Source organism: Heptranchias perlo, chromosome 10 (assembly GCF_035084215.1).
Source record: "Heptranchias perlo isolate sHepPer1 chromosome 10, sHepPer1.hap1, whole genome shotgun sequence".
NCBI lineage: Eukaryota > Metazoa > Chordata > Chondrichthyes > Hexanchiformes > Hexanchidae > Heptranchias > Heptranchias perlo.
In genome coordinates, this window is record NC_090334.1 from 3,955,121 (window position 1) to 3,977,412 (window position 22,292).

The 22,292-nt window shown below is 50.9% G+C and overlaps 1 protein-coding gene across 1 annotated transcript in view; it reads left to right on the top strand.

Annotated features, from left to right (window-relative positions):
* ndufaf1 (NADH:ubiquinone oxidoreductase complex assembly factor 1) overlaps positions 1 to 22,292 on the top strand; it is a gene marked incomplete at its 5' end in the record, with an annotated part of 36,567 nt that overhangs the window by 1,069 nt on the left and 13,206 nt on the right. The window contains 3 exon segments of the mRNA XM_067991561.1: positions 3,215 to 3,400; positions 11,546 to 11,620; positions 21,181 to 21,509. Of these exon segments, the coding sequence (XP_067847662.1) occupies positions 3,215 to 3,400; positions 11,546 to 11,620; positions 21,181 to 21,321 (402 nt within the window).

A 22,292-nucleotide genomic window follows, 5' to 3' on the forward strand; every position in this document is an offset into this window, starting at 1 on the left:
TCTCTTCTTCCCCCCCCCAACACCTGCTCTCTCTTCCCCCCCCCAACCCCGCTCTCTCTTCCCCCCCCAACCCCGCTCTCTCTTCCCCCCCCCCCAACCCCGCTCTCTCTTCCCCCCCACCCCGCTCTCTTCCCCCCAACCCCGCTCTCTCTCCCTCCCCCCCCCCCCAACCCCGCTCTCTCTCCCCCCCCCCCAACCCCGCTCTCTCTTCCCCCCCCCAACCCCGCTCTCTCTTCCCCCCCAACCCCGCTCTCTCTTCCCCCCCCAACCCCGCTCTCTCTTCCCCCCCCAACCCCGCTCTCTCTTCCCCCCCAACCCCGCTCTCTCTTCCCCCCCCAACCCCGCTCTCTCTTCCCCCCCCAACCCCGCTCTCTCCCCCCCCTCCCAACCCCGCTCTCTCTTCCCCCCCCAACCCCGCTCTCTCTTCCCCCCCAACCCCGCTCTCTCTTCCCCCCACCCCTCTCTCAACCCCCCCCCGCTCTCTCTTCCCCCCCAACCCCGCTCTCTCTTCCCCCCCAACCCCGCTCTCTCTTCCCCCCCAACCCCCGCTCTCTCTTCCCCCCCCAACCCCGCTCTCTCTTCCCCCCCCAACCCCGCTCTCTCTTCCCCCCCAACCCCGCTCTCTCTTCCCCCCCCAACCCCGCTCTCTCTTCCCCCCCCAACCCGCTCTCTCTTCCCCCCCCAACCCCGCTCTCTCTTCCCCCCCAACCCGCTCTCTCCCCCCCAACCCGCTCTCTCTTCCCCCCCCAACCCCGCTCTCTCTTCCCCCCCAACCCCGCTCTCTCTTCCCCCCCCAACCCCGCTCTCTCTTCCCCCCCCAACCCCGCTCTCTCTTCCCCCCCAACCCCGCTCTCTCCCCCCAACCCGCTCTCTCTTCCCCCCCCAACCCCGCTCTCTCTTCCCCCCCAACCCCGCTCTCTCTTCCCCCCCAACCCCGCTCTCTTCCCCCCCACCCCGCTCTCTCTTCCCCCCAACCCCGCTCTCTCTTCCCCCCCAACCCCGCTCTCTCTTCCCCCCCCAACCCCGCTCTCTCTTCCCCCCCAACCCCGCTCTCTCTTCCCCCCCCAACCCCGCTCTCTCTTCCCCCCCCAACCGCTCTCTCTCCCCCCCAACCCCGCTCTCTCTTCCCCCCCAACCCCGCTCTCTCTTCCCCCCCCAACCCCGCTCTCTCTTCCCCCCCACCCGCTCTCTCTCCCCCCCAACCCCGCTCTCTCTTCCCCCCCCAACCCCGCTCTCTCTTCCCCCCCCAACCCCGCTCTCTCTTCCCCCCCCAACCCGCTCTCTCTTCCCCCCAACCCGCTCTCTCTTCCCCCCCCAACCCCGCTCTCTCTTCCCCCTCCCCCCAACCCCGCTCTCTCTTCCCCCCCCAACCCCGCTCTCTCTTCCCCCCCCAACCCCGCTCTCTCTTCCCCCCCCCAACCCCGCTCTCTCTTCCCCCCCCCCAACCCCGCTCTCTCTTCCCCCCCCCAACCCCGCTCTCTCTTCCCCCCCCCAACCCCGCTCTCTCTTCCCCCCCCAACCCCGCTCTCTCTTCCCCCCCCAACCCCGCTCTCTCTTCCCCCCCCAACCCCGCTCTCTCTTCCCCCCCAACCCCGCTCTCTCTTCCCCCCCAACCCCGCTCTCTCTTCCCCCCCCAACCCCGCTCTCTCTTCCCCCCAACCCCGCTCTCTTCCCCCCCAACCCCGCTCTCTCTTCCCCCCCGCCCCCTCCAACCCCGCTCTCTCTTCCCGCCCCAACCCCGCTCTCTTCCCCCCCGCTCTCCCCCCCAACCCGCTCTCTCTTCCCCCCCCAACCCCGCTCTCTCTTCCCCCCCCCCAACCCCGCTCTCTCTTCCCCCCCCCCAACCCCGCTCTCTCTTCCCCCCCCCCCCCAACCCCGCTCTCTCTCCCCCCCCCCAACCCGCTCTCCTCCCCCCCAACCCGCTCTCTCTCCCTCCCCCCCAACCCGCTCTCTCTCCCCTCCCCCCCAACCCCGCTCTCTCTCCCCTCCCCCCAACCCCGCTCTCTCTCCCCTCCCCCCCAACCCCGCTCTCTCTCCCCTCCCCCCCCAACCCCGCTCTCTTCCCCTCCCCCCCCCAACCCCGCTCTCTCTTCCCCTCCCCCCCCAACCCCGCTCTCTCTTCCCCTCCCCCCCCAACCCCGCTCTCTCTCCCCTCCCCCCCCAACCCCGCTCTCTCTTCCCCTCCCCCCCCAACCCCGCTCTCTCTTCCCCTCCCCCCCCAACCCCGCTCTCTCTTCCCCTCCCCCCCCCCAACCCCGCTCTCTCTTCCCCTCCCCCCCCCAACCCCGCTCTCTCTTCCCCTCCCCCCCCCAACCCCGCTCTCTCTTCCCCTCCCCCCCCCAACCCCGCTCTCTCTTCCCCTCCCCCCCCCAACCCCGCTCTCTCTTCCCCTCCCCCCCCAACCCCGCTCTCTCTTCCCCTCCCCCCCCCAACCCCGCTCTCTCTTCCCCTCCCCCCCCAACCCCGCTCTCTCTTCCCCTCCCCCCCCCAACCCCGCTCTCTCTTCCCCTCCCCCCCCAACCCCGCTCTCTCTTCCCCTCCCCCCCCAACCCCGCTCTCTCTTCCCCTCCCCCCCCCCAACCCCGCTCTCTCTTCCCCTCCCCCCCCCCAACCCCGCTCTCTCTTCCCCTCCCCCCCCCCAACCCCGCTCTCTCTTCCCCTCCCCCCCCAACCCCGCTCTCTCTTCCCCTCCCCCCCCCAACCCCGCTCTCTCTTCCCCTCCCCCCCCCAACCCCGCTCTCTCTTCCCCTCCCCCCCCCAACCCCGCTCTCTCTTCCCCTCCCCCCCCCAACCCCGCTCTCTCTTCCCCTCCCCCCCCCCAACCCCGCGCTCTCTTCCCCTCCCCCCCCCAACCCCGCTCTCTCTTCCCCTCCCCTCCCCAACCCCGCTCTCTCTCCCCCCCCCCCCCCCCAACCCCGCGCTCTCTTCTCTTCTCTTCTCTTCCCCCCCCCCCCCCACCCCACCCCACCCCACCAGCCAATCCCCGGGGCCCTCTCTCTTCTCTTCCCCCCCCCCCCCCTCCCCCCCACACCCCCCCCAACCCCCGGGGACCGCTCTATTCTCCCCCGCCCCGGGGCCAGTCTATAATTGAAGGTTGTATTTTTCACAGCTATTGCGGACACGTTTTGATAATTTAGCAGTGTGCGTGGAGATCCTAGTGGCAGTGCTCCGAGCCTTTCCTCCAGTCTCTCAATTCATTCTCTCCCTGCTGCAGGGCGCCTTTGACCTGAAGAAGCACCACGACTTGTCCAACTTTAACACGCTGCATCTGTGTGTCCGAGGGGACGGCCGTCCCTGGATGGTCAACGTCAGCACCGACATGTACTTCACCCATCAGAAGGACGACCTCTACAATTATTTTCTGTTCACTCGGGGAGGCCCCTACTGGCAGCATGTGAAGGTAGGACATTCTTTCACCCCTGCTTCCTCCCCATCTCACCCGAAGGCCCGGATTTATTCCCGTGGGTGCTGGACCCCAGTGGAATTTCATCCATGTGTTAGCTGTGGGTCAGTGGGTGGCACTCTCCACTCCGAGTCAGAAGGTGGTGGGTTCAATTAATCTGGTCATTAGCTCATTGCTGTTTGTGGAATCTTGCTGAGCGCAAATTGGCTGCTGCATTTCCTACATTACAACAGTGACTAAATTTCAAAGGTACTTCATTGGCTGAGGTTGTGAAAGGTGCAATATAAATGCAAGTTCTTTCTTTTATGTGAGCCCAGAGAGTGTTTTGACAGGATGGACTGCAGCAGTCCTCACGGCCAAAGCTGGTGCTGCCCTCACTGCGTAATCGCTGCAGCTGCTCTGGGATTTAGAGGCTGTGGGTGCCAAGTGAATGATCCATTTTGGCCTCCTTCCGATATCCCCACCATCACGGAAGCCAGTCTTCAGCTAATTCGATTCATTCCACGTGATATCAAGAAACAGCTGAGTGCACTGGATACAACAAAGGCTATGGGCCCTGACAACATCCCAGCTGTAGTGCTGAAGCCTTGTGCTCCGGAACTAGCCGCGCCTCTAGCCAAGCTGTTCCAGTTCAGCTACAACACTGGCATCTAACCGACAATGTGGAAAATTGCCCAGGTATGTCATATACACAAAGCAGGAAAATCCAATTTGGCCAATTACCGCCCCATCAGTCTACTCTCAAAAATCACCAAAGTGATGGAAGGTGTCGTCGACAGTGCTATCAAGCAGCACTTACTCACCAATAACCTGCTCACCGATGCTCAGTTTGGGTTCCGCCAGCACCACTAGGCTCCAGATCTCATTACAGCCTTGGTCCAAACATGGACGAAAGAGCTGAATTCCAGAGGTGAAGTGAGAGTAACTGCCCTTGACATCAAGGCAGCAACTGTCCAAGGCACCAAGGAGCCCCAGTGAAATTGAAGTCAATGGGAATTAGGGAGAAAACTCTTCACTGGCTGGAGTCATATCTAGCAGAAAGAAAAATGGTAGTGGTTGTTGGAGGCCAATCATCTCAGCCCCAGGGCAGTGTTCTTGGCCCAACCATCTTCAGCTGCTTCATCAATGACCTTCCCTCCATCATAAGGTCAAAAATGGGGATGTTTGCTGATGATTGCACAGTGTTCAGTTCCATTCGCAACCCCTCAGATAATGAAGCAGTCTGTGCCCGCATGCAGCAAGACCTGAACAACATCCAGGCTTGGGCTCATAAGTGGCAAGTAACATTTGTGCCAGGCAATGCCCATCTCCAATAAGAGAGAGTCTTACCACCTCCCCATGACATTCAACGGCATTACCATCGCTGAATCCCCCACCATCAACATCCTGGGGGGGGGGTCACCATTGACCAGAAACTTAACTGGACCAGCCATATAAATATGTGGCTATAAGAGCAGGTCAGAGGCTGGGTATTCTGCGGCGAGTGACTCACCTCCTGACTCCCCCAAGCCTTTCCGCCATCTACAAGGCACAAGTCAGGAGTGTGATGGAACACTCTCCACTTGCCTGGATGAGTGCAGCTCCAACAACACTCAAGAAGCTCGACACCATCCAGGACAAAGCAGTCCGCTTGATTGGCACCCCATCCACCAACCCAAACATTCACTCCCTTCACCACCGCCACACTGTGGCTGCAGTGTGCACCATCCACAGGATGCACTGCAGCAACTCGCCAAGGCTTCTTCGACAGCACCTCCCAAACCCGTGACCTCTACCGCATAGAGTAAGGGCAGCAGGCACATGGGAACAACACCACCTGCACTTTCCCCTCCAAGTCACACACCATCCCGACTTGTAAATGTATCGCTGTTCCTTCATCGTCGCTGGGTCAAAATCCTGGAACTCCCTTCCTAACAGCACTGTGGGAGAACCTTCACCACACGGACTGCAGCGGTTCAAGAAGGCGGCTCACCACCACCTTCTTAAGGGCAATTAGGATTGGGCAATAAATGCTGGCCTTGCCAGCGATGCCCACATCCTATGAACGAATAAAAAAAAGTCAGTCACCACTTCAGCTGATATTCACAGAATCAATCATTCCATGTGTGTCAAACCTGGAGTGTCCCGAGCTCGGTAAAGACAATGAGTAACTGATTGGGAGGAAGGGCAGGGCTGGGAGAATCACAGAATCATAGTAAGGTTACAGCACAGAAGGAGGCCATTCAGCCCATCGAGTCTGTGCAAGAGTAATCCAGCTAATCACACTCCCCTGCCCTATCCCCGTAGCCCAGCAAATTTTTCCTTTCTCAGGTATTTGAAGGCCATGATTGAATCTGCCTCCACCACCCTCAGGTAGTGCGTTCCAGATCCTAACCACTCGCAGTGTAAAAAAGTTTTTTCTCATGTCACCTTTGGTTCTTTTGCCAATCACCTTAAATCTATGTCCTCTGGTTCTTGATCCTTCAGCCAATGGGAACAGTTTCTCTCTATCTACTCTGTCTAGACCCTTCATGATTTTGAACACCTCGATCAAATCTCTCAACCTTCTCTGTTCCAAGGAGAACAACCCGACTTCTCCAGTCTATCCACGTAACTGAAGTCCCTCATCCTTGGAATCATTCTAGTAAATTTCTTCTGCACCCTTTCTAAGGCCTTCATATCCTTCCTAAAGTGAGCTGCCCAGATTTTTACACAATACTCCAGTTGTGGCCGAACCAGTGTTTTATAAAGGTTCATCGTGACTTCCTTGCTTTTGTACTCTATGCCTCTATTTATAAAGCCCAGGATCCTGTGTGCTTTTTTAACCGCTTTCTCAACCTGCCCTGCCACTTCCAACGATTTGTGCACATATACCCCCAGATCTCTCTGTTCCTGTACTCCTTTTAGCGTTGTGCCCTCTAGTTTATATTTGCCTCTCCTCGTTCTTCCTACCGAAATGTATCACCGTGCACTTTTCTGCGTTAAATTTCATCTGCCACATGTCTGCCCATTTCACCAGCCTATCTATATCCCCTTGAAGTCTATCACTATCCTCCTCACTGTTTACTACCCTTCCAAGTTTTGTGTCATCTGCAAATTTAGAAATTGTGCCCTGTTCATCCAAGTCTTTAATATATATCAAGAAAAGCAGTGGTCCTAGTACCTATACCCCTGGGGAACACCACTGTATACCATCCTCCAGTCCGAAAAACAACCTTTCACCACTACTCTTTGTTTCCTGTTACTTATAGCCAATTCTGTATCCATACTGCCACTGCCCCTTTTATTCCATAGGCTTGTCATCAAGATTGAAGCCCATTACACGGCACTTTATCAAACGCCTTTTGAAAATCCATATACACCACATCAACTGCATTGCCCTCATCTACCCCCTCTGTTACCTCATCAAAAAAAACTGTATCAAGTTGGTTAACCATGATTTGCCTTTAACAAATTCATGCTGGCTTTCCCTAATCAACCTACACTTGTCCAAGTGATTGCTAATTCTGTCCCAGATTATCGTTTTCAAAAGTTTCTCCACCACTGAGGTTAAACTGACTGGCCTGTAGTTGTTGGGTTTATCCTTGCACCCTTTTTTGAACAAGGGTGTAACATTTGCAATTCTCCGATCCTCTGGCACCACCCCTATATTTAAGGATGATTGGAAGATTATGGCCAGTATCTCTGCAATTTCTACCTCAACAACCTAGAATGCATCCTATCGGACCGGGTGACTTATCTACTTTAAGTATAGCCAGCCTTTCTAGTACCTCTATCAATTTTTAGACCATCCAGTATCTCACTTACATCTTCTCTTACTGAGACTCTGGCAGCATCTTCTTCCTTTAAGACAGATGCAAAGTATTCATTTGGTACCTCGGCCATACCCTCTGCCTCCATGAGTCAATCTCCTTTTTGGTCCCTGATCGGCCCCACCCCTCCTCTTACTACCCGTTTACTATTTATATGCCTGTAGAAAACTTTTGGATTCCCTTTTATGTTGGCCGCCAGTCTATTCTCATACTCTCTCTTTGCCCCTCTGATTTCCTTTTTCACTTCCCCTCTAAACTTTCTATATTCAGTCTGGCTCTCGCTTGTATTATCAACCTGACATCTGTCATACGCCCCTTTTTTCTGCTTCATCTTACTCTCTCTCTCTTTTGTCATCCAGGGAGCTCTGGCTTTGGTTGCCCTACCTTTTCCCCTCATGGGAATGTACCGAGATTGTACCCGAACCATCTCCTCCTTAAAGGCCGCCTATTGTTCAATTACAGTTATGCCTGCCAATCTTTGATTCCAATTTACCCAGGCCAGATCTGTTCTCATCCCATTGTAATTGGCCCTCCAATTGAGCATTTTTACTTTAGAGTGGTCCATGTCCTTTTCCATAGCTATTCTAAACCTTATGATACTATGATCGCTGTTCCCCCACTGACACTTGCTCCATTTGGCCCACTTCACTTCTCAGAACCAAATCCAGCAATGCCTCCTTCCTCGTTGGGCTGGAAATGTACTGGTCAAGAAAGTTCTCCTGAACACACTTCAAAAATTCCTCCCCCTCTTTGCCCCTTATTATCACTATCCCAATCTATATTAGGATGGTTGAAGACCCCTGTTATCACTACTCTATGGCTTTTGCACCTCTCTGTAATTTCTCTGGAAATTTGCTCCTCTATATCCTTTCCACCAGTTGGTGGCCTATACAATACACCCAGTAGTGTAATGGCACCTCTATTGTTTAACGAACCAAATAGATTCTGTCCTTGATCACTCCAGGACATCCTCTCTCTCCAGCACTACAATATTCTCCTTAATCAACACTGCCACCTTACTTTTCCTTCCTTCCCTGTCTTTCCTGAACACCTTGTATCCAGGAATATTTAGTACCCAATCCTGTCCTTTTTTGAGTCAGGTCTCCATTATCGCCACGACATCATATTCCCATGTGGCTATTTGCGCCTGGAGCTCACCAACCTTGTTTACCAGGCTTCGTGCGTTTCTACATATGCACTATAAACCGATCTTCGACTTGTACTCTCTTAGTCTGATCCCACCGAATACTGTACTATTCCATCTTCTAGTGCTATGTTTCTCTCCCAATTCTTTGTGCCCCTTGTTTCTCCTGTCCAATGCTACATCCTGGTGCCCAATCCCCTGCCAAATTAGTTTAACCCCCCCACCCAGCACTAGCAATGTACTCCCCTTGAGGACACTGGTCCCAGTTCTGTTGAGGTGCATCCCCTCCGGCCTGTTCAGGTCCCACCTTCCCCAGAACTGGTCCCAATACCCCAGGAATCTAAAGCCCTCCCTCCTGCACCATCTCTCCAGCCACGCATTCTCCTATTTCTATACTCACTAGCGCGTGGCACAGGGAGTGATCCGGAGATTTTTTTTATTTGTTCATGGGATGTGAGCGTCGCTGGAGAGGTCGGCATTTATTGCCCATCCCTAATTGCCCTTGAGAAGGTCGTGGTGAGCCGCCTTCTTGAACTGTTGCAGTCCGTGTGGTGAAGGTTCTCCCACAGTGCTGTTGGGAAGGGAGTTCCAGGATTTTGACCCAGCGACGATGAAGGAACGGCGATATATTTCCAAGTCGGGATGGTGTGTGACTTGGAGGGGAACGTGCAGGTGGTGGTGTTCCCATGTGTCTGCTGCTCTTGTCCTTCTAGGTGGTAGAGGTTGCGGGTTTGGGAGGTGCTGTCGAAGAAGCCTTGGCGAGTTGCTGCAGTGCATCCTGTGGATGGTACACACTGCAGCCGCTGTGCGCCGGTGGTGAAGGGTGTGAATGTTTAGGGTGGTGGATGGGGTGTCAATCAAGCAGGCTGCTTTGTCCTGGATGGTGTTGAGCTTCTTGTGTTGTTGGAGCTGCACTCATCCAAGCAAGTGGAGAGTATTCCATCACACTCCTGACTTGTGCCTTGTAGATGGTGGAAAGGCTTTGGGGAGTCAGGAGGTGAGTCACTCGCCGCAGAATACCCAGCCTCTGACCTGCTCTTGTAGCCACAGTATTTATGTGGCTGGTCCAGTTAAGTATCTGGTCAATGGTGACCCCCAGGATGTTGATGGTGGGGGATTCGGCGATCGTAATGCTGTTGAATGTCAAGGGGAGGACCATCTTGTTGGAGATGGTCATTGCCTGGCACTTGTCTGGCGCGAATGTTACTTGCCACTTATGACCCAAGCCTGGATGTTGTCCAAGTCTTGCTGCATGCGGGCACGGACTGCTTCATTATTTGAGGGGTTGCGAATGGAACAGAATACCGTGCAATCATCAGCGAACATCCCCATTTCTGACCTTATGATGGAGGGAAGGTCATTGATGAAGCAGCTGAAGATGGTTGGGCCTTGGACACTGCCCTGAGGAACTCCTGCAGCAATGTCCTGGGGCTGAGATGATTGGCCTCCAACAACCACTACCATCTTCCTTTGTGCTAGGTATGACTCCAGCCACTGGAGAGTTTTCCCCCTGATTCCCGTTGACTTCAATTTTACTAGGGCTCCTTGGTGCCACACTCGGTCAAATGCTGCCTTGACGTCAAGGGCAGTCACTCTCACCTCACCTCTGGAATTCAGTTCTTTTGTCCATGTTTGGACCAAGGCTGTAATGAGGTCTGGAGCCGAGTGGTCCTGGCGGAACCCAAACTGAGCATCGTTGAGCAGGTTATTGGTGAGTAAGTGCCGCTTGATAGCACTGTCGACGACACCTTCCATCACTTTGCTGATGATTGAGAGTAGACTGATGGGGCGGTAATTGGCCGGATTGGATTTGTTCTGCTTTTTGCGGATTGGACATACCTGGGCAATTTTCCACATTGTCGGGTAGATGCCAGTGTTGTCGCTGTACTGGAACAGCTTGGCTAGAGGCGCAGCTAGTTCTGGAGCACAAGACTTCAGCGCTACAGCTGGGATGTTGTCGGGGCCCATAGTCTTTGCTGTATCCAGTGCACTCAGCCGTTTCTTGATATCACGTGGAGTGAATCGAATTGGCTGAAGACTGGCTTCTGTGATGGTGGGGATATCGGGAGGATGCCTTTTGAGGTCCTGCTTGTTAATCTCTTTCTTAACTTCTTAAAATCTGCCTGCAGGACCTCATCCCTCTTTCTACTTATGTCATTGGTGACATCCTTGACCCTGGCACCAGGGAGGCAACGTATCATCCTGGAATCATGACTGCGGCCGCAAAAACACCTGTCTGTACCCCTAACTATAGAATCTCCTATCACTATTGCTCTGCTGACCTTTCTCCTCCCCCACCCCCCCCTTCCCTGTACAGCTGAGCCACCCATGGTGCTATGGTAATAAAAATAGAAATTCTTCCAGTTCTGATGAAAGGTCTTCACCTTAATGGTTAACTGTTTCTTTCGCTGTATTCACTAGAGTTTAGAAGAATGAGAGGGGATCTCATTGAAACTCACAAGATTCTGACAGGGCTAGACAGACTGGATGCAGGGAGGATGTTTCCCCTTGCTGGGGGGTCCAGAACGAGGAGTCACAGTCTCAGGATACGGGGTAGTACATTTAGGACTGAGATGAGGAGAAATTTCTTCACTCAGAGGATGGTGAACCTGTGGAATTCTCTACCACAGAAGGCTGTGGAGGCCAAGTCACTGAATATACTTAAGAAGGAGCTAGATATGGCATCAAAAGGTATGGGGAGAGAGCGGGAATATGGTATTGAGTTGGAGGATCAGCCATGATCATATTGAATGGCGGAGCAGGCTCGAAGAGCTGGATGGCCTACTCCTGCTCCTATTTTCTATGTTTCTCCACAGATGTTGCCTCACTGGCTGAGCTTTGGCAGCATTTTCTGTTTTTATTTCAGATTTCCAGCATCCGCAGTATTTTGCTTTTGACGGTGCTACGGTCTTGGCTGCATTTCCCCAGAGGAACAGTCTTCCCCCATCAGTATTCAGAATTGAGAGAGCGAGTTGCCCTCAGAGGACTCCTGCACTACCTGAAGAAGGGGCGGGGGTGGTTCTCTCCCTGCCTGGGTTGGATGGGTCATGAATGATCTGCGTCTGCCCTGCTGTAGGTGGCCAACCTATGGTGTTTTTTGTACCAGGGTTGTCTCTCTGAGAATCTCTCGGTCTCTACCTGCTCTCACTTCATCTCGAAGGTCAAAGCAATCCTTTTAAATCTCTGATTCTTGTGCTTCTTTTCCAGATTCCATTCTCCAAGTTCTTTCTGTCCAGTCGGGGTCGAATCCAGGATAACCAGCATCCATTGTGGCTGGACAAGGTAGGAGACCTTCACTGAACTGCACCACCGGCTGGAGTGTTTTAACAGGACCCCCGTTCTGCTCAGACAATCGTGCCAATGATCAGCGGGACTTCCCCTTGTGTTGGATGTCACTGTTGGTAGTTCAGGCAGGTGGGATGAGCACAGGGCGATGCAGTTTTTCATGGGTTGTAGCACGTGTGCACAGGATGCAGGACTGGCTGGAAGCACTTGTTTGAAACCAACAAGAGGTCCAGTTTGCTCCCCTCCTGTCCTGGAAATGCCTACTCGGTTTTGTAGGCCTAACTCGGTCTTCGTGTTTGAGCTGAAACAGTGTCAGTGGGATATTTCAGTGTGGAGGGCAACACAGCCCATCTCTCCCTCACTCTACAACATATGTGTACACTCTGCAGCAGGAGTCACAGGACAGCCATGAGGAGCAGGAACCCAGGCTGAGTTTCTTACGAACCATAGAACCATAAAAAAGATACAGCACAGGAAGGGGCCATTCGTCACATCGTGTCCGTGCCGGCTCGAAGAACAACCAGGTGCCCATTCTAATCCCACCTTCCAGCACCCGGTCCGTAGCCCTGCAGCTTACAGCACTTTAGTGCAGGTCCAGGTACTTTTTAAGAGTTGAGGGTCCCTGCATCTACCACCAATCCGGGCAGCGAATTCCATACACCCACCACCCTCTGGGTAAAAAAGTTTTTCCTTATGTCCCCTCTAATCCTTCCACCAATCAGCTTAAATCTATGTCCTCTAGTTCTTGAACTCTCCGCTAGGGGAAACAGGTACTTCCTGTCTACTCTATCTGGGCCCCTCATAATTTTGTACACCTCAATCAAGTCTCCCCTCAGCCTCCTCTGCTCCAAGCAAAACAACCCCAGCCTATCCAATCTCTCCTCATAGCTGCAATTTTCAAGCCCTGGCAACATTCTTGTAAATCTTCTCTGCACCCTCCAGAGCAATTACGTCCTTCCTGTAATGTGGTGACCAAAACTGCGCACAATACTCCAGCTGTGGCCTTACCAGCGTTTTATACAGTTCCATCATTACATCCTTACTTTTGTATTCTATACCTCGGCTAATAACGGAGAGCATTCTGTATGCCTTCTTCACAACCTTATCTACCTGTACTGCCACCTTCAGGGACCTGTGCACATGCACTCCAAGGTCTCACACTTTCTCTACCCCTCTCAATATATTCCCATTTACTGTGTATTCCCTTTTACTGTTTGCCCTCCCTAAGTGCATTACCTCACACTTCTCCGGGTTGAACTCCATTTGCCACTTTTCCGCCCACTCCACCAACCCATTGATATCTTCTTGGAGTCTACAGCTATCCTCTTCACAATCAACTACACGGCCAATTTTTGTGTCGTTTGCAAATTTGCCAATCATGCCCCCCTACATTCAAGTCCAAATCATTAATATATACCACAAGCAGCAAGGGACCCAGCACTGAGCCCTGTGACACATCACTGGGAATGGATTTCCATTCGCAAAGACATCCATTGACTTTTACCCTTTGTTTCCTGTTACTGAGCCAATTCGCCACATTTCCCTGTATCCCATGGGCTTTTACTTTTCTGACCAGTCTGCCATGTGGGACCTTATCAAATGCCTTACTAAAATCCATGTAGACAACATCCACTGCCTTACCCTGATCAATCCTCCTTGTCACTTCCTCAAAGAATTTAATCAGATTTGTAAGGCAGGACCTTCCCTGAACAAATCCATGCTGACTACCCCTGATTAAACCATGCCTTTCCAAGTGACAGAATCAATACTGAGAGATAGGATAAACTAATAGTTTGCCCACCACCGAGGTAAGACTGACCGGCCTATAATTGTTCGGCCTTTCCCTCGTACCCTTTTTAAACAATGGTACTATGTTTGCAGTCTTCCAGTCCTCCGGTACCTCCCCTGTATCTGGTGAGGATTGGAAAATGATCCTCAGAGCATCCGCTATTTCCTCCCTGGTTTCCTTCAATAGCCTAGGAAATAATCCATCCGGCCCTGGTGACTTATCAACTTTCAAGGATTCCAGTCCCTCTAGTACTTCCCCTCTCGTTATGTTTACCTTATCCAATATTTCACACCTCTCCTCTTTAACTACTACGTCTGGATCATCCCTTTCCCTTGTGAATATGGAGACAAAATATTCATTTAAAACCCTACCCACATCCTCTGCTTCTACACACAAGTTACCCTTATCATTCCTGATAGGTCTCACCTTTTCCTTAGCTATCCTCTTGTTCTTAATGTACTGATAAAACACCTTTGGGGTTTCTTTAATCTTACTAGCTAATATTTTTTTCATGCCTTCTCTTTGCTTTCCTTATTTTCTTTTTTAAGTCATCCCTGTACTTTCTATACTCCTCTAGGCTTTCTGCAGTATTTAGTTTTCTGTGACAGTCATAAGCTTTCTTTTTCTGCTTTATCTTGCCCCGTATACTTCTAGACAACCAGGGGGCTCCAAATTTGGCAGTGCCACCCTTTTTCTTTGAGGAGACGTGTCTGCATTGTACCTGTAGAATTTCACTTTTTAGTGCCTCCCACTGGCTTGCCACTGATTTTCTCCAAATAGTTGTTCCCAGTCCACTTCTGCTAGATCACCTCTTAGTTCTGTAAAAATTTGCCTTCCCCCAATTTAAAACATTTACTCTTGATTTAACTCTGTCCTTTTCCATAATGCTAAAACTAACTGAATAGTGGTCACTATCCCCAATATGGTCACCTACTGTCACTTCACCCACTTGCCCATCTTCATTTCCCAGGACTAAATCTAGAATCACATCCCCTCTTGCTGGGCTTGTCACGTACTGGCTAAAAACGTTCTCCTGGACAGCGATCAAGAATCTTGCGCCCTCTATGCCCCTCACACTGTTTGAATCCCAGTTGATACTATTTTTCCCTCTTATTTTTGCACTCAGAAATTTGCCTACATATTTGTTCTTCTATCTCCCTTTCACTATTCGGGGGTCTATAGTACACCCCTAGTAGTGTGAATGCCCCTTTTTTATTTCTTAGCTCAAACATATGGCCTCGATTGATGATCCATTTAACATATCATCCCTTCTCACAACTGTAATTGATTCTTTAACCAATAATGCTACCCCCCCCCCCCCCTCCTTTTTTATCACCCACTCTATCCTGCCTGAAAACTCTATATCCAGGGATATTGAGCTGCCAATTATCCCCCTCTAAGCCAGGTTTCCATTATAGCAATGATATGCTGCCATGTGTCTGTGTGCCCTTAGCTCATCTGCTTTGTTTGTAATACTCCTTGCATTGAAGTATATACCCTTTAACCCAGTCAAATTCCTGTGCTGAACACTAGTTAACCTTTGCTGCTTTTGCCTTTGAGTCGCTAACTATGTCACTAACTGTTTTTCTACTTCCCGTTTCCGAGTCTGAATTTGTCTTATCTGTACCTGCCTTTTGGTTCCCATCCCCCTACCATACTAGTTTAAACCCTCCCCAACAGAACTAGCAAATGCCCCACGAGGATATTGGTCCCGGTTCTGCTTGGGTGCAACCCGTCCAGCTTGTACTGGTCCCGCCTTCCCCAGAATCAGTCCCAATGCCTCAGGAATTTAAACCCCTCCCTCCTACACCATCTCTCAAGTCTCGCATTCATCTGGTCTATTCTCCTATTTCTGCTCTCGCTAGCACGTGGCACTGGGAGTAATCCTGAGATTACTACCTTAGAGGTCCTGCTTTTTAATTTATTTCCTAACTCCCTATATTCTGCTTGCAGGACTCATGTTGTTACTGATGTCGTTGGTACCGATTAGGAAAAAAAGGAGGGCTTTTGGCAGATACAAAAGGCTAAAGACAGAGGAAGCCCTAGAGGAGTACAAAAAGTGCAGGGGGATACTTAAAAAAGAAATTAGGAGATCAAGGAGGGGCCATGAAATAACACTGGCGAGCAAAATAAAGGAAAATCCTAAGATGTTTTATAAGTATATTAAGGGTAAGAGGATGACTAGGGAAAAATAGGGCCCATTAGGGACAAAAATGGCAATCTGTGTGTGGAGCCGGCAGATGTAGGAGGGGTTCTAAATGAATTTTTTGCATCTGTTTTCACTATGGAGAAGGACGATGTAGACATAGAAATACGGCAGGGGGACTGTGATATACTCGAACATATTAACATCGAGCGGGGGGAGGTATTTGCGGTTTTAGCAGGCCTAAAAATGGATAAATCCCCAGGCCCGGACGAAATGTATCCCAGGCTACTGTGTGAGGCAAAGGAGGAGATTGCGGGGGCTCTGACACATATATTCAGAACCTCTCTGGCCACAGGGGATGTGCCAGAGGACTGGAGAACCGCTAATGTAATACCATTATTCAAGAAGGGGAGTAGGGAAAAACCGGGGAACTACAGGCCAGTGAGCCTAACATCAGTGGTAGGAAAATTATTGGAAAAAATTCTGAAGGACAAAATTAGTCTCCACTTGGAGAAGCAAGGATTAATCAGGGATAGTCAACATGGCTTTGTCAAGGGAAGATCATGTCTGACTAATTTGATTGAATTTTTTGAGGGGGTGACTAGGCGTGTGGATGAGGGTAATGCAGTGGATGTGGTATACATGGATTTCAGTAAGGCCTTCGATAAAGTCCCCCACAGGAGACTGGTCAAGAAGGTACGAGCCCATGGAATCCAGGGTGCCTTGGCACTTTGGATACAAAACTGGCTTAGTGGCAGAAGGCAGAGGGTGATGGTCGAAGGTTGTTTTTGTGACTGGAAGCCTGTGGCCAGTGGGGTACCACAGGGATCGGTGCTGGGTCCCTTGCTGTTTATGGTCTACATTAATGACTTGGATATGAATGTAAAAGGTATGATCAGTAAATTCGCTGATGATACAAAAATTGGTAGAGTGGTAAATAGCGAGGAGGATAGCCTCAGTCTGCAGGACGATATAGATGGGTTGGTCAGATGGGCGGAACAGTGGCAAATGGAATTTAACCCGGAAAAGTGCGAGGTGATGCACTTTGGAGGGACTAACAAGGCAAGGGAATACACAATGAATGGGAGGACCCTAGGCAAGACAGAGGGTCAGAGGGATCTTGGTGTGCAAGTTCACAGATCCCTGAAGGCGGCGGAACAGGTAGATAAGGTGGTAAAGAAGGCACATGGGATACTTGCCTTTATTAGCCGAGGCATAGAATATAAGAGCAAGGAGGTTATGATGGAGCTGTATAAAACACTGGTTAGGCCACAGCTGGAGTACTGTGTGCAGTTCTGGTTGCCACACTACAGGAAGGATGTGATCGCTTTGGAGAGGGTGCAGAGGAGATTCACCAGGATGTTACCAGGGCTGGAGCGCTTCAGCTATGAAGAGAGACTGGGAAGATTGGGTTTGTTTTCCTTGGAGCAGAGGAGGCTGAGGGGTGACATGATTGAGGTGTACAAAATTATGAGGGGCACAGATAGGATGGATACTAAGGAGCTTTTTCCCTTTGTTGAGGGTTCTATAACAAGGGGACATAGATTCAAGGTAAAAGGCGGGAGGTTTAGAGGGGATTTGAGAAAGAACTTTTTCACCCAGAGGGTGGTTGGAGTCTGGAACTCACTGCCTGAAAGGGTTGTGGAGGCAGGAACCCTCACAACATTCCAGAAGCATTTGGATGAGCACTTGAAATGCCATAGCATACAAGGCTACGGACCAAATGCTGGAATATGGGATTAGAGTAGACAGGGCTGATGGCCGGCGCGGACACGATGGGCCGAAGGGCCTCTATCCGTGCTGTATAACTCTATGACTCTATGATATGGACCACGACCTCTGGCTGTTCACCCTCCCCCTTCAGAATGTCCTGCAGCCGCTCCGTGACATCCTTGACCCTAGCACCAGGGAGGCAATATACCATCCTAGAGTCACGTCTGCGGCCACAGAAACGCCTATCTGTTCCCCTTACGATGGAATCCCCTATCACTATTGCTCTCCCATTCTTTTTCCTCCTCTCCTGTGCAGCTGAGTCGCTCGTGGTGCCAAGGTCTTGGCTCTTGCTGCATTCCACTACTAAGCCATCTCCCCCAACAATATCCAAAGCGGAATATCTGTTTGTTTGAGAGTGAGAGGGAGATGGCTCCAGGGGACTCCTGCTCTACCTGCCTAGTCCTTTTACTTTGCCTGGCGTAATCTTTACCTGCGGTGTGACCACCTCACTGAACGTGCTATCCACGATAATCTCAGCATTGGGGATGCTCCACAGTGAATCTACCCGCAGCTCCAGCTCCAAAATGGGGTTAGCCAGTAGCTACAGCTGGACACACTTCCTGCACACATGGTCGCCAGGAACACCGGTGGTGTCCATGACTTCCCACATATCTCTGTAACTCTGGGCACTGAGATCTATTGTCTTCCTCCCCTCCCCCCCCCCCCCCCCCCCCGCCCCTGCCAACACCCCATTGTGGCTGATCTCAGCCAGCTTCGCACAGACCATGAGATCAAACCTCTGTGGTCCTGGCGATGTCGCTCATCATTTCTGAACACAGTGAAAGCTTATTAACTCAGTAGAGTCCACACTGCTTATAGCTGGTGCCTTTGTGTGAATGCTATTTGCCTGCTATACGTGATGGCCGGTATAAGTTTTGACAGACTTTAAGGTGAGCTCCCAAAATAATGCCAATGCCACCTCTTTAATAAGTGTAAGGAACACTGCGAAGCTCTATGGGCCGGCAGAGAGTATCGTGACGCATCTCAGCAACTTTGACTCAAGCCACTGGTCCATTTCAAAGTCCCTGAACCGCTGCCGCATTTGTGAATCATAGAAAGGTTACAGCATAGGAGGAGGCCATGAGGCCATTTGGCCCATCGAGTCCGCGCCGGCTCTATGCAAGAGCAATCCAGTTAGTCCCACTCCCCTGCCCTATCCCCGTAGCCCTGCAAATTTTTTCCTTTTAAGTACTTATCCAATTCCCTTTTAAAAGCCACGATTGAATCTGCCTCCACCACTCCCTCGGGCAGTGCAGTCCAGATCCTAACCACTCGCTGCGTAACAAAGTTTTTTTTCATGTCACCTTTTGGTTCTTTTGCCAATCACCTTAAATCTATGTCCTCTGGTTCTCGACCCTTCCGCCAATGGGAACAGTTTCTCTCTATCTACTCTGTCTAGACCCTTCATGATTTTTAATACCTCTATCAAATCTCCTCTCAACCTTCTCTGTTCCAAGGATAACAACCCCAGCTTCTCCAGTCTATCCACGTAACTAAAGTCCCTCAACTCTGGAATCATTCTAGTAAATTTTTTCTGCACCCTCTCTAAGGCCTTTACATCTTTCCTAAAGTGCGGTGCCCAGAACTGGACACAATACTCCAGTTGTGATGGAACCAGTGTTTTATAAAGGTTCATCGTGACTTCCTTGCTTTTGTACTCTATGCCTCTATTTGTAAAGCCCAGGATCCCTTTATGCTTTTTTAACCGCTTTCTCAACCGCCAGGACCACTTGGCTCCAGACCTCATTACAGCCTTGGTCCAAACATGGACAAAAGAGGTGAGGTGAGAGTGACTGCCCTTGACATCAAGACAGCATTTGAACGAGTGTGGCACCAAGGAGCCCTAGTAAAATTGAAGTCAATGGGAATTGGAGGGGAAAACTCTCCAGTGGCTGGAGTCATTCGTAGCACAAAGGAAGATGGTATTGGTTGTTGGGAGGCCAATCATCTCAGCCCCAGAACATTGCTGCAGGAGTTCCTCAGGGCAGTGTCCTAGGCCCAACCATCTTCAGCTGCTTCATCAGTGACCTTCCCTCCATCATAAGGTCAGAAATGGGGATGATCGCTGATGATTGCACAGTGTTTAGTTCCATTCACAACCCCTCAGATAATGATGCATTCCGTATCCGCGTGCAGCAAGACCTGGACAACATCCAGGCTTGGGCTGATAAGTGGCAACTAACATTCATGCCAGGCAATGACCATCTGCAACAAGAGAGAGTCTAACCACCTCGCCTTGACATTCAACGGCATTACCATTGCCAAATCCCCCACCATCAACATCCTGGGGATCACCATTGACCAGAAACTTAACTGGACCAGCCACATAAACACTGGCCACAAGAGCAGGTCAGAGGCTGGGTATTCTGTGACGAGTGACTCAACCTCCTGACTCCTCAAAGCCTTTCCACCATCTACAAGGCACAAGTCAGGAGTGTGATGGAATACTCTCCACTTGCTTGGATGAGTGCAGTTCCAACAACACTCAAGAAGCTCGACACCATCCAGGACAAAGCAGCCTACTTGAATGGCACCCCATCCACCACCCTAAACATTCACCCCCTTCACCAATGGCACACCATGGCTGCAGTGTGTACTATGTACAGGATGCACAGCAGCAACTTGCCAAGGCTTCTTCGACAGCACCTCCCAAACCTGGGACCTCTACCACCTAGGACAAGGGCAGCATGCATATGGGAACACCACCACCTGCACATTCCCTCCAAGTCACACACCATCCCGACCTGGAAATATATCGCCGTTCCTTCATTGTTGCTGGGTCAAAATCCTGGAACTCTCAACCTAACAGCACTGTGGGAGAACCTTCACCACACGGACTGCAGCAGTTCAAGAAGATGGCTTACCACCACCTTCTCAATGGCAATTAGGGATGGGTAATACATGCTGGCCTTGCCAGCGATGCCCAAATCCCATGAACAAATAAATCAACCTGCCTAGCCACTTTCAACGATTTGTGCACATAAACCCTCAGATCTCTGTTCCTGTACCCCTTTTAGAGTTGTGCCCTCTATTTTATATTGCCTCTCATCGTTCTTCCTATCGAAATGTATCACGTTGCATTTTTCTGCGTTAAATTCCATCTGCCACGTGTCCGCCTATTTCACCAACCTGTCTATATCCTCTTGAAGTCTATCACCATTCTCCTCACTGTTTACTACACTTCCAAATTTTGTGTCATCTGCCAATTTGTAAATTGTGCCCTGTACACCCAAGTCCAAGTCTCAGAATGTCAGAATTACACACACTTCAAATAGAGTGCACAAAATGCAGCACAGTAGTTCAAAGCAATACAGTACTGATTGAATACACAGTGTTACAATTTTAGAACTACTTATTTTCTAATATGTGCTTTACAATCTAAGGTGGGGTGGCTTTACACGGTGGCCTTTCCCCATAGAGCCTTTGTGTTGGCTGCACCTCGCCTCAGTGCGTCCCGCAGCATGTGCTCCTGGACCTTGGAGTGTGCCAGTCAGCAGATGTCTCAGAAATTAACATTTAATAAGGGGATGGTTCAACGAAGGAAATATATCTGCTGAGGACAGTTGGTCTGATTGTCTTGAGTTCTCCAAAGAAGATACTCAACTAGATTCCTTTTTTTAACCAATGTTTATTAGACCAGTGCTGCAGGGCAAATGCCCCCAAACACCTACTTGAAATGTGCAAAATAGCCAGTGCACTCAATACAGTTTAAGCAGCGCCTTTGTAATTGACACTAATGGTAATGACATGGTCAGTGCCAATTGCCCGATACAGGCGGCTTTCTGGGATAAACTGAGCAGAGTACACAGGGTCCCGGACACCACCCTAAAATGTTTTGGTTTGTTACAGATCAACACGATCGGCTTCACGCTGGGTGACAAAGTGAATGGGCCATTCCAGCTGGAAATCGACTTCATTGCTGTGTGCAATGACCGAGCTCACACCGAGGAATTCGCCTACGAGAAATACAAAAGGAACCCAGAAGTATAAATAGGATTCACAGGGCTGTGTAACCTGAGCCAGACCTGCAGAGGTTGTGCGTGAGCTCTTGCACGTGTTTAGCAAAGATCCCCTCTGGTGGAGTGACTGTTTGTTTGCTTCCTCGGCTCGTTTGAGGAGAGCAGTGACTGAGTCTACACACATGAGCAGCTGGACTATCTCACCTGGACCTTAGAGAGGTGAATGTATGCAGAGAACTTGTAATAAAGCCTATCTTTAATCAGTGTCCTCTTACACAAGAGCTTGGCATTCTCTGAGAGTCTGCTCCTGTTCCTGGCATGAGCTGATGTAACGCTGGCAATCGTTCATAAGTACGCTGATATAGTGGTGATTGTTACTTGCGTGAGGTTCTCCTCTGCAGGGTCTTCATGCTGCTGTTTACTTGCCCGATGCCCCTTCAGGGTTTTCCTTCCCCAGGACCTCCATGATGAGGCCTCTTTCTAAGATGAAGTTGTGCAGCATACCACCACAATCCACAACACCCCAGCTGGAGTTTTTTTTTAATTTGTTCACAGGATGTGGGCATCGCTGGCGAGGCCAGCATTTATTGCCCATCCCTAATTGCCCTCAAAGTGTAGGATGTCCCCAGAGCAATCCAGGCATCTGAAGTGTGCCCTCAGAATTACAGTAGTGTCAGAAATACATCTCATTTTAGGGGTGCTTAGCTTCGCTCCCTGTAATCTCCTAGGATCCACCCTGACACTTGCCTTTCTGGTTGAAAGTGTGATGGCATGTAGACTGCATAAAATGAAGGTATGGCAGCTACCAGAAAAGTGAGTATTTACTTCATGATACTGTACTGCTGGTCACAAAGAAACCAGACATTGAGTGTGCAATCTTTCATACAAATTAAGAGTAGGAGTAGGCTATTCGGCCCCTCGAGCCTGATCGGCCATTTGATAAAATCATGGCTGATCTGATTGTGACCTCAACCCTTCTTTCTCGTCTACCTTGTTAATCTG